Here is a 12,626-nt window from a genome sequence, read left to right on the forward strand (position 1 = left end):
TAGTTTTACTGGGGTAAGGATAGACTGTTCCCAATTAACCAGCAGTTCCCAGTTAGAGATGGTATTATGGATATGAATATGGTAATCAAATAGTGAAGCAGATTCCTGCAATAGGAGCCAATTATCCAAGTAGGGGCATCCAAAAACAGCCCTTGGACAAGAAGGGTGCAACTCCCAGTGCCTTACACTTGGTAAATACACAAGGTGCAGAAGCCAGGCTGAAGGGAGGTATGTGTGTATTAAAACATTCATCTCCACATTTAGAATGACAATAGCCCTTGCGACTGGGGTATATAGAGATGCAGAAGTATTTTGCAAGAAAACTTTACTAAACTTATTCAGATTAAGGTGGACCTGAAAACTTTGATCTGTCGTTTCTACCAAGAACACTGAAGGAGAGAATCAACAGAAACTCTGCAAATGGCACCCGCAGCCAACAAACCAGTAAGAGCTTCCTGGAGAGCAGAACAGCATTCTGCACCAGAGGAGCATAGACGATGGTGGTTATTCAAGAAATGTAAGTGATAACCATGTCTAGCTATACAAAGCAGTCAATAGCGACCGCATCCCACAAAAAACAAATCGATACAATCTGTCCAGAAAGAGGAGTGTTGAACTCAGCATTATGTCCCTGAGGAACAGGCTTGCAAAAATACAACTGGGTTAGTTTCGATGTTGACCTTGACACCCTGCCAGTGGTAAGGTATTAAGTTGGCAGATAGGGCCTTTGACCAGAAGGTTGCTGGTGCAGATACCTTTCAGGACAAAGTAAGTCTGAAGACTCTGGTTGCTGTGATTGGGAAGAGGCAAATGAGCCAAAAGACTTCGTAGTCTGGCGATTTCCCATCATTTGGCTGAAGGAGTTGTCAGTGTTCCCTGAAGCAGCAATATGCCCTGAAAATGAAATCCAGCCCTCAAGTCAAAGCTGACTTATGGCGACCCCTGGTGGGGTTGTCATGGAAAGAGACTAACAGAGGTGGTTTGTCATTGCCTGCCCACCCTCCCCTTTCTAGAGCCTGTTGTATTTTTTCCCACAACGGGCTTTGTTGTTAGTAATATATAAATATGTTACACAACATTATTCCAGGAAAAATGAAGCTTTGGTTAACATTCTGTTACACTGCCAATTTATGTTGTCTCTTCATTTAAAAGCATAATTATTTACTGACATTATTTTGGGATGTTTTATTTGAAAATCAAGTACTGTATGATTAGAAATCATGACTAATTGCATTAATTATTTCACTCATTTTCCTGCACCACTCCTGTTCTATGACACCGTTAAGACAAACCAGTGGTTTTCCTTTTGGGTTAAATAATTTTTGTCTAAACATACATACATCTTTATAGTATGTGTAGATAAGAGTATCTGACTTGGACTACAGACATGAATGTTTAATTCCCCATTCAACCATAGAACTCACAAAGTGATCTTGGGGCAGTTACAGTCTCAGGTTAGGCTATCTACACAGATAGTACTGTGAGAGCAAAACGAAGATGGGAAGACCATATATGCCATCATAAGCTGTATTCAAATTAAAACTGGGATATGCTTGTTTAATATCATTCCTTTTAGAAAAGTTTAACATTTGGGGCATATAGACTCATAAGAATACAAGTGTCTGAGACTGAGTATTTGCTTGTCAAGCTCTTTAAGAAGTTTCTGCTTGGCAAGGCAACTAAGCCCTCATTCACATATAGTTCCTAGTTTGTTCTGCTACCACAGGATGAAAGTGAGCATTAAATGAGTAACCCAACCATAAGAACTTGCCGGCAATTGCTCTACCTATACTTGAACCATAAGAGCAACTCAAATGACTACATTTAAATTAAAACATTTTTATTTAAACAAAAAAGATTAGCAAATTACTTCTTATTTATGGCTCCCACCCCTTCCCTCCAGGCTGATGAGGTAGCTTAAGGCCCACAAGTCCAGCCACTTCCTCTGCTGAGCGCTCTCCACCACTGTGATATTCTTGATGCAGTGCTAAGTGCTTCCGGACACTACGCAGAAGACAGAGATAGGTGGCTGCCTGGAAATGCAGATCATGTTGGGCCCTGCATAACTTTTCACTGGTTACCTGAAGAGAAAGGTAGACAAACACAAGACAATTGCAACAAACACAAGTTTTATTCTAGAATTCCACTCAGAAAGCTAAGTAACTTTTAATACACTGCTCAGCAACGAAGGACACATAATACACATGCAGCATAACTGAGCTAGAACAGTTTTACAGGGGAAAGAAGGGGTTAGGATAGGGAAAATTGTCATTTAGCTCTAAAAATTAAAACCTGGAATGAGGAAAATGTACTTCAACATTAGTACTGATATACAGGCTTTCTAAGCCACCCTCTTTTGAGGGTTTAGATAGGTAATACTATACCTTAAATAAAACACCTACTGAAGGACTTACTGAAGATTACAATCTTATTCACATCTACTTAGAAGTCCTAATGAAATTGTTAAGTCTTCTTTGAGTAACCATACTTGAGATAATGCTATATAATGCATTACATGAATGAAGAGTTACTTTTTGCTTGCTTAGGCTTAAAAAGTGGCTCAAATACTGATCACTTTAGGGAATCTCAGCTCCTACAGCTCTGGGGATGCCAGTGAAAACACCTCTCCTTTTTGTATTCCATGTATCAAGATCCTGTTAACTGACAAGCCAATGAAAATACACAGTAAAGAAACCTTGGCATTATGGGAACTCAGGGAAGGCCCTGAGTTGTGGGTTTCATACATTAAAATCTCAGTAAAGGAACACAGCTGCAGCCATGAATAGTGGTCCCACATGAGCATAGTCTTTCTACAAGTAAATGAGCAATGTTAATGTGTTAATTTTGAAATTGTGTAAATTTTGAATTTTGGTTGTGTCATGCATCCAACAAAAGAACGTTCCCAAAACTTTAACCTAAATGTTTGGAACATCCTTGTTTAGCTGGTCCCCAAAACTGCAGCTTACAGAGTGTGGGCCACCCAGCCAGGCCACCCCCCCCCCGGTTGCCAGCTCCATCTTGGGAAATTCCTGGAGATTTAGGGGGGTGGAACCTGGAGAGGGCAGGGTTCGGGGAGAGACCTCAGCAGGGTATAATACCAGAACCCACCCTCCAAAGCAGCCATTTTCTCTAGGGGTACTGAGCTCTGTTGCCTGGAGATCTGTTGTAATTCCGGGAGATCTCCAGCCACCACCTAGTGGCAACCATTGACAAAGGGTCAGAGGCGGAGCTTCTATGGCAGGTGACATTTGGAAAAAAACAACAAATTGGTGGAACGAGCCCCGAATCCGCAGCCGCCGCTTCCTCAGCAATATACCCGATGAACGCGGAAGGCCTCCTTCAGGTACTGATAAGCCGCCATCTCTTGGTACGAACGACCGGCCTCCCCTTTCGTATAACGGAGCTCACGCAAAAGGCCACGGAAAGTGCGGAGCGGCGGCCCCAACGTCGCCATCTTGCGAGAGCTTCTCTCCGCTCTTCCCTTGGCCCATGAAGAAGCAGCAGCTCCTCCTCCCGGCCCGCGAAGCCGTTAAAGAGGCCAAAGCAATCGAACTCAGCTAGTCCCGGCCCCTAACCACAGAGTGGCCTATTGGATACTGAGCTGGAGATGTCCTGCGAAGCGGAAGGATTTGCTCTGGAAGTGAAACTGACGCCATTTTCTTCTGGGCGGGCGGCGTTTGTTTGACTGCTGGGGACTGCTGCCCCCCTCCCCCCCGGATGGCCGCAGAAAGTGTTAAGAGGGAGTCTGGTCTCGCAAGTCTCGACTCATTTTCATTTTTTTAGCTCTCTGCCCCGAGTTTTATTGTTGAGTGGAACTATATTTTATTAGTAAAATTATGTTGAGTTGCGTAATCCGCCTTGGGTGTCCCTGAGAAAGGTGTCTGTAAATAATAAAAATCAATACAGTCAAATTGGAAGGCAACCCCTCCACGGTGTGAGGATCCAAGTTACTTGAGAGGATTATTTTCCCAACTGGCTTCGAGAAAAGTATGAGGGAAAAGTCGGAAGCCACCGGCTGAGAATCCCCCTTCTCTAAAGAAGGAACTGTTTTTAGTGATTTTGCATTATAATGCTTATTACCCCATCAATTCGTGTGAGCTGCTTTGTAGGCCGGTTTTTGGAGCCAAAGTAGTACTGTACTGTACTGTAAATAAACAATAAATAATGTAATATAAATAAACAAGCTTTTCGTTAGAAACAATACCAGATGCCGCATTGACTCTACAGTAAACTCCATCCTGTATATAAAGGTCTGCATAGTCCTTTATATACCGGAATAAATTGATGTTAGACTTTAAGGAACTAACAGCGCTGCGGTTTCTTTTTGCTGCAACAGACGGACACGGAACAGAGCGGGGGTACATCCTGTGAAAAGCGGCAGGAGAATGGATTCTGATCAAGCAGCGTTCCTAACATTTCATACACGCTCATATGACTGGCAGAACACATATTGTAAGAGTGCAAGTTTAATGGCTCGAGAGTACGTCCTGTTGAGTTCAGCGTGCTGATTTACTACATGCATTTAATTGCAACATAAAACGTGTAAGGGAGAGGAGGAATAGGTGTTTCCCGTGACCTAAAAATGCATAAACAGAGGTGCAGTAGGGGAAAAATATAAGTGGGAAAAAGTGCACCCCAGATGGGACTCGAACCCACAATCCCTGGCTTAGGAGGCCAATGCCTTATCCATTAGGCCACTGGGGCTGAGATAGAAAACGTTTCTCCAATATGTTACTTGAAGCTAATGTAAAAACCTTTTGTGTTCAAAACCCACCCAAAATAGGCACAATACGATTTCTATGACGTTTCGTAAACAGGAAGTTAGCCTCAAAGGTATTCTCATAAATGTTCCGATAGCTTTATGTGCTTTGTATCCGAAAGAAACATAAAAAAGAGTAATGTGTCGAGTCCTTCACAGTGGAAGTAGTTGGAATCCTGTGAAACTACTGCTAACGAAAGGTCACGTCAGATGCAACTTTTCGTGGCAGAACTAAAATAATCTTCCTTCTCACAAAATTAATTTTGTTCCTTCGATGATTTGCATTGCCCGTTTGAATAGCACTTTGGGTGGCTGATTTTTAAAAAGAAAATGGATTTTGGGCTCCTGGTGAATGGTGAAAGGAAGAAGAGAGCAAAAAAGCAAAATAGTTTTATCATTTTAAAAACATTTTTACATTGTTTTTAGCCCACCCTTCTTCCTGAGACTGGAGACGGAAAATATATATATATATATATATATAGAGAGAGAGAGAGAGAGAGAGAGAGAGAGAATATATACTGTATACTCAGTAGCATAGTATACAATCGCTATCCCTTTACCAATGTACCTCTCTGAACCATTTCCTTACAGTACAGCACTCCTACATATGTAATTAAGTCTTCCTGAATAATTCAGTGAGTGGGAGCTTTTCTGACCTCTTCAGGCCGGCGGTTCCATATGGTGGGAGCCACCACAGAGAAGGACTTCCATCCACAGGATGGAACCTGCGTGGAGCCAGGGGGAGAGGCAGTCCTGTAGGTAGGAGGCTCCAAGGGCATTGAAGTTTTTCCATGTGATAGCCAATACCTTTAATTGAATTTGGTAGCTGGTGACTGCAGAATAAGTGTAATAAGCCTGTTCCACTGTTCCTGATAATAACCAAGCTACAGCATTCTGCAGCTGGAGCCCACTTGAAGGGAAAACCTATGCAGAGTGCATTACAGTCGTTTATATTACTGTGACATTGACAAAAGTGACCAGATTGGTAGGGGGTCAAGGTAAGGGGTGTAATATTTGCATTAAGTATTCTGATTGGACGGTAGCTGTACCCTAGGGGGCGGAGTGAACTACAGTATTAGTCTCTGCAGAAAGTGTTTATTTGTGTCAACGATTTGATTAACAACCTTAGCTTAGTTGACACTCATCCTCCTTCCTTGGCAAATCGCTATATAGTAGCCCTACTTTTTGCAGACAACACAGTCCTATTATCCAGAACACCAGTAAGCTTGAGGAGGACACTAAAGCAATTTGGTATTTACTGAGACTTAATCATCTAGAGATTAACTACCAAAAAACAAAAGTAATGGTTTTTGACCCCAAACCCAAGATAAGGAAGTGGAGTATAAAGGGTCATAGATTACACTAGGTGGCAACCTATAAATATTTAGAGGTCATGATCCAATCTACTGGGGCAAAAAAGGCCCATTATGAATATGCCGCAAAATCTGGCTGGAAATCTGTACAAGCAGGGCTGGATTGAGGGAGGGCAGGGGGGGTAGTCTGCCCCCAGCACCACCAGAGAGGGGGCACCGGGAGCAGCTGCCATCTGCCATAGGGCGCAGGCAGCAGCCCAGGCAGCCTCGCAGCCCCCCATGCTGCCTTTCGCCTGCCCCGCAGGACAGGAGGTGGCCAGCTTGCTGTGCACCCCCTGTCCTGCAGGGCAGGCAAAAGGCAGCGCAGGGGGCTGCGGGGCCACCCGTGGCATTCGCCTGCCCCGCAGGACGGGGGCGGCCAGCCGCCCCTGTCCTGCAGGGCAGGTGAATGGTGCAGGTGGCCGCGCTCCCTTTTGCCTGCCCTGCAGGGCAGGGAGTGCATGGCAAGCCAGCCGCCCCATCCTGTGGTGCAGGCAAAAGCAGCATGGGGGGCAGGGAGGCGAATGGTGCGCTGCCAGCCCTGCACGTTGCCTCCGCCGTTCCGTCCTGCGTGATATCACCGAAGTGACGTCATCACGCAGCGCGGGGAGTGGTCGGCCTAGGGTTGCCCTGGGCGCTGGCAACCCTAGATCCAGCGCTGTGTACAAGGCATCATTAGAATCTAATCTTCCACACTAAAGCTGGGCAATATATTCCAATGGCTCTTAAATTATATCTTTCAAAGACTGTGCCACAACTTATATATTGGATGACATTGGGTCCAGTTCCTTCAAGTTTAGCTCCTTTGGAGAAAATTCAATCTAAATTTTGAAGAGCCATATTTGGGATTTCCAAGTAGCGCTTCAAATGCGATTTTATGCTTGGAAACCAGATTGCTGAGAACAGAGGCCAGGGTAACCCTGGCTTCAATTAATACTTGGCTCAAGCTCAGTCATTGCCCATCGGATATCACTTCTTTAATTCTTAAGGATAGGTACTGTTCTGCCTGGCTTGGGGCCATCTACCAGAAATTAACTGTGTTAGGCTTTTCATTTGAATCTCTCCAGATGATGGCCCCGGACCAGGCAAGGGCTGTGGTTAGACAGTGAATGTTAGATGTTGAGAGAGAGAAGGATCTTGCTAGGGTTTCGAATTTCTTAGTGCCCCCCCCTCACGCGCCACAAAAGAGATATGTGGTTTTTACAGCTTCCTATTTATCAAGTCTAGAAATTCTGTCCCATTGAAGCAAAATCAAAAAGAGTCCAGTAGCACCTTTAAGACTAACCAATTTTATTGTACCATAAGCTTTCGAGAATCACGTTCTCTTCGTCAGATGCCTGATCAAAACTGGGCCGATACAGAAGAGGAGGGGGGAAGAGAGAGAGAGAGGAAAGAAGGGGACATAAATCACAAGGGGACAGAATGCAATTAGCGTGGAGGCAATCAAAACATTCCTTTGCTTGGAAATGTAAACATCTCCTTTTGGTGTGCAGTCAGTTTGCCGTATTAGTTTGTAGCAGTGAAAGTCTATTGTCTACAGCAATTGTGATAATTCACAAAATTGTGCTTTAGTTCTTCCGTGAGTTTCCTCTTAGCAAGACCGGCAAAATAGAAACAATTGAGCATATCATGCTTGGCTGTAAGGTCCATCATGAAATACATAAAATATATTCAACCTACATTGAAGAAATTTCTGAGCCTTCTGGATATGAAGTTAACTAATAAGCTCCTGTCAGGTTCTAATTCCCAGATCACACTTTCTAGAGCCAGCTTTCTGGATGCAGTTTATAGAATTCGCAGAGAACATGTAAAGGAGTGACACTGGTTTTTATATTTTAACTTTGAAGGCTCAAATCCTTGTACTTACATTTTAAAGGGTTTATATAACTATTTTTATATCTGTGTACTTTGAGTATGATATTCATTTATGTTTATAAATGAATGTAACGGTTACTAACTGCAATAATAAACTGGATTGGCTTGGCCATGTATTTGAAGAGGCAAGGAAAGCCACTCTGAGAATTGTTGCCATGTGGAAGCAGTTTAACCATGATGGTTGTTGTGGGTTTTCTGGGCTGTATTGCCGTGGTCTTGGCATTGTAGTTCCTGACGTTTCGCCAGCAGCTGTGGCTGGCATCTTCAGAGGTGTAGCACCAAAAGACAGAGATCTCTCAGTGTCACAGTGTGGAAAAGATGTAGGTCATTTGTATCTACTCAGGAGGGGTGGGGTTGAGCTGAGTCATCCTGTGAGAGTTTCCCAGGGTGTGGAATGCTAATGGCGGGAGGCTTCACTGTATCCTGAGGAGGTTCTTTTGCATATGGATTGGTACTTGATGTGGTAATCTTCTCTGCAGGGCTATTGTTGGGGATAGAATGTTTTGTTAGCCTGGTGTTTTTCAGAACTGGAAAAAAAAACAGCTCTAGAATCAGCACCCCACAAACCTAGTGTATGGTTCCAGTTTGTGGATGATACATTTATCATTTGGAGCCATGGGGAGGAAGAATTGATGGGGTTTTTGAATCATCTCAGCAACATCCACCTGAACATACAATTCACAATGGAGAAAGAGATCGAGGGAAAAGTCCCATTCCTGGATACCTTGGTCATCCGCAAAGCAAACTTTCAGTTAGGTCACAAGGTCTACAGGAAACCAACTCACACTGATCAGTACTTACACAAAAACTCCAATCACCACCCCCGACAGAAAAGAGGCATAATGAAAACATTAGTGGATCGTGCAAGACGGATATGTGAGCCGCACTTTCTCAATGAGGAAATTAATCATCTAAACCACGCACTTCAGGCGAATGGCTACTCCAGAAATGAAATCCGAAGAGCAATCAAACCCAGGAGGAATCAAACAACCAAGGAAAAACAGTCTCCTACAGGAAAAGTGTTTTTGCCATATATCAAAGGAATTACTGATCAGATGGGAAAACTTATGAAAAAGCATAACCTTCAAGCAGTATTCAGACCCACCCGAAAAATACAACAGATGCTACGATCAGCAAAAGACAGTAGAGACCCCCTCACCTCTGCAGGAGTATACCGTATACCCTGCAGCTGTGGACAAGTTTACATCAGGACCACAAAGCGTAGCATCCAGACAAGAATAAAAGAACATGAAAGACACTGCAGACTTGGACAACCTGAAAAATCAGCAGTGGCTGAACATAGCCTAACTCAAACAGGGCACAGTATCTTATTCCAGGACACCAAAATACTGGACAACACTTCCAACTACTTTGTCAGACTGCACAGGGAAGCCATTGAAATTCACAAGCATAAGCAAAACTTCAACAGGAAAGAAGAAACCTTAAGAATGAACAGAGCATGGTTTCCAGTTCTGAAAAACACCAGGCTAACAAAACATTCTATCCCCAACAATAGCCCTGCAGAGAAGATTACCACATCAAGTACCAATCCATATGCAAAAGAACCTCCTCAGGATACAGTGAAGCCTCCCGCCATTAGCATTCCACACCCTGGGAAACTCTTACAGGATGACTCAGCTCAACCCCACCCCTCCTGAGTAGATACAAATGACCTACATCTTTTCCACACTGTGACACTGAGAGATCTCTGTCTTTTGGTGCTACACCTCTGAAGATGCCAGCCACAGCTGCTGGCGAAACGTCAGGAACTACAATGCCAAGACCACGGCAATACAGCCCAGAAAACCCACAACAACCATCGTTCTCCGGCCGTGAAAGCCTTCGACAATACATCAGTTTAACCATGCCTTTGAAAGATTGCACAACAGACACAAATTCAGTAGATGCAGTTTGTCCTTATTAGCATTATCTCCATCATAGCAAAGAGTAGTTGAATTTCAAGTCATCTGTGTTTTGGAGGAAAAGGATAGACACACCAGTTTTTTTTCTTGTTCTTGTATGACAGCGTTCATTCAGAGTTGGAAGAAGCAACCTGTGTTGACATTTTCATGTCCTAGTTATTGCTGTCTACTTCTATACTTTCAAGGTAAATGAGCTGAATGTCTTTATAGCTGGTTATTATAATAAACTGGAGGGTTTTTTTTGTAATATAATGAAATTTCAGATGGTTATGAACGTTACAATCCTTTTCTATCCTGCACTACTTTGACTTTTGCTGTTGTTACTTTTAACTTCATGAATTCTTATAAGGATACAGTCTTTCAACGTAGTAATGTTTCATATAATCTGAAGAAGATATTGTGAGAATATTAAAATGAGTGTGTACAGGTGGGATCTCATCTCGTCCTCTCTCATTTTTTTACGTGTATATGTTATATTATGGAAAGATAATTTGTACTACTTTTTAGTGTTTATTGTTCGTGTAGGAGGGCTGTACTGTAACTAAGCAGTCTCAAAGAGATGCATCAGTAAAGAGATAGGGACTATAGACTTTACTACTATGAACTGTCTGTTGCTGTAAGGGTAGTTTCTGTGTTCTTTAATATGTCAGAATTGCTTAAGTTCTGTTTCAGCATTTCTTCAAGTCTATTGGATTTCTGCTGGTTTTAAATCTTTGCAGATTTGTCCTATTACATAGTTTATTGAAATTCGTTGAAATTGACTGTACTGACTCACACTGTATAGAGTCTCAGTGAGAAAGGCAGACTATAAATGACAAATAAAAGTTATTAGTGGATAGCATACACTCCAAATCAAATTATTCTCCATCCATGGTTGTCCTTGGTTTGCTGTTTTCCTAACCTGCTTTACTTTGACTTTTCTGGAAAAATCAGTCAGATCAGGTTTGCCTACATGTGGGTGAGAAACTGTGGATTTTCTAATCTCTCTGCTCGCTTCGGCACCATTTCCCCTCTTTGTCCTTTCATGCCTATCCCCTCTTTTTCTGGCTTAAAAAAACTGATATTGCTATATGATTGTTATAACAGTATACAATATAGCTGCTAAATATTTCTTTAAAAAGCCAGAAAAGCCCTCCAGCAGCATAGGGGTGGGAGTAGGATACCAAGAAAAATATGGAGGATTCTATTTGTGAATGCTCTGTTATTGCTATGAATGCATCTGTATAGAATAAGGAATTGTCACCATGTTGATGCAGCCTCTTTTATCACTAATATGCATAGTTGGTACAATCTTCAATGTATACGCAACTATTTTACATTTCTCCACAAACGAATACATGCTCCCCCTAGAGGACTAGTATGTTTTTGTTTGCTTGTTGCTTGTTGCCCATGTTCGAGCATAGTCAATATGTAATTAAACAAAAATATCTTTGGACAACAAAATACTATTTTCTTGTAACTATAACTTTTCCCATATTATTCTTCCTCCTCTAGCTTCTTATTCTCTTCAAGATGAGGCTTCATTTTAAACTGCTTTGTCAAATATTCTCAATTAATGGCAAACCTACATATGTGCAGTATTACTATTCAAAGAAATACTTTTGAATTGGAGTGTCTTAGTGCTGTTTCACACATAATAGTAAAGCAATACTGCGAGAATCTGTTAGAAAAGATTTAACAACAGCCAGTATCATACAATTGATTAATAGAGGACAGGATATAAAATCTATAAAGTTTATAAAATTATGCCTGGGGTAGAAAAACAGAGAGCTTCTTCTTAGTTTCCCATATAATATTAAAACTCAGGAGGCACTCAGTCAAATGGAAGGGCAAAAGCTTCGGGACAGACAAAAGGAAATTCTTTATACAATGAATAATTGTATAATTCACTGCCAGTGACTTAGCAATGGCCATAAATGTAGATGGCTTTAAAATGAGATTAGACAGATTCAATGGAGCGCAGGTCTCTCAGAGGCTATTATTAGCCACGATCAGTACAGGGAACCTCCATATTCTAGTGCTATGAAACATCATGGGATGGCATGGGCTGTATGCTCTGTTTGTTGCAACTGGTTGGCTGCACTGTGAAACAGGATGCTGAACTAGAAGGACCGGGGTCTGATACAACAGAGTTATGTTCTTAGTTATATCAAATATATTTTATTTATTTAATTTCTAGCCCGCCCTCCCTGCAAGCGGGCTCAGGGCAGGTTACAATAATAATAAAAATACAAAGAATAAAACAATAAAATCCAAATATATTCCGTTTGGATTATGTGCAGTCCTGTTCATGCCATTTTACAATATTCAAGCATGAAGAGAAAAGGGAATCAGGATCATCTCCATAAAAAATTGCTTAGGATTAAAACACTTTTTGAAAAAGACCGTATGATAGGAAAATAAAGAACTGTTAACAGCATGAACAATTATTCTCTCAACACAAACCTCCGGTTACTTAAATTGATTAGCATTATATATTCAGGACAGCCAAGGTAGCATGTCTTCATACAATTGAATTATCTCCTGAAGTTTATTACCATCAGAGACAGCAATGATTACTAGTTAGATTGCCTTCTTTATAAAAGGATAATATTGGAGTATATATGAATAGTTATTATGGAGCCTAAATGGAGCCTCTGTGTTCAGGTGTTATATACAAAGACACTGTTCTTTCTAGATCTGAATTTTGAAGGCGAAGGAGGAATGTTTTTTTCCCCT

The 12,626-nt window shown here is 41.9% G+C and overlaps 1 protein-coding gene and 1 non-coding gene across 2 annotated transcripts; both read right to left on the reverse strand.

Annotated features, from left to right (window-relative positions):
* Positions 1-1,823: 1,823 nt before the first annotated feature.
* On the reverse strand, positions 1,824-3,538 carry FMC1 (formation of mitochondrial complex V assembly factor 1 homolog). Its single transcript, XM_054988105.1, has 2 exons — positions 3,317-3,538; positions 1,824-2,081 (listed from the first exon to the last, which is right to left on the reverse strand). Exons 1-2 carry the CDS (start codon positions 3,452-3,454, stop codon positions 1,878-1,880), a joined length of 342 nt encoding a protein of 113 aa, XP_054844080.1. The 5' UTR covers positions 3,455-3,538; the 3' UTR covers positions 1,824-1,877.
* A 1,093-nt stretch (positions 3,539-4,631) lies between these two features.
* TRNAR-CCU (transfer RNA arginine (anticodon CCU)) lies at positions 4,632-4,704 on the reverse strand. The gene has a single exon. It is a non-coding gene; the product is annotated as a tRNA-Arg (tRNA).
* Between the last annotated feature and the right edge of the window lie 7,922 nt (positions 4,705-12,626).

The sequence above is a fragment of the Eublepharis macularius genome, chromosome 9, assembly GCF_028583425.1.
Source record: "Eublepharis macularius isolate TG4126 chromosome 9, MPM_Emac_v1.0, whole genome shotgun sequence".
NCBI lineage: Eukaryota > Metazoa > Chordata > Lepidosauria > Squamata > Eublepharidae > Eublepharis > Eublepharis macularius.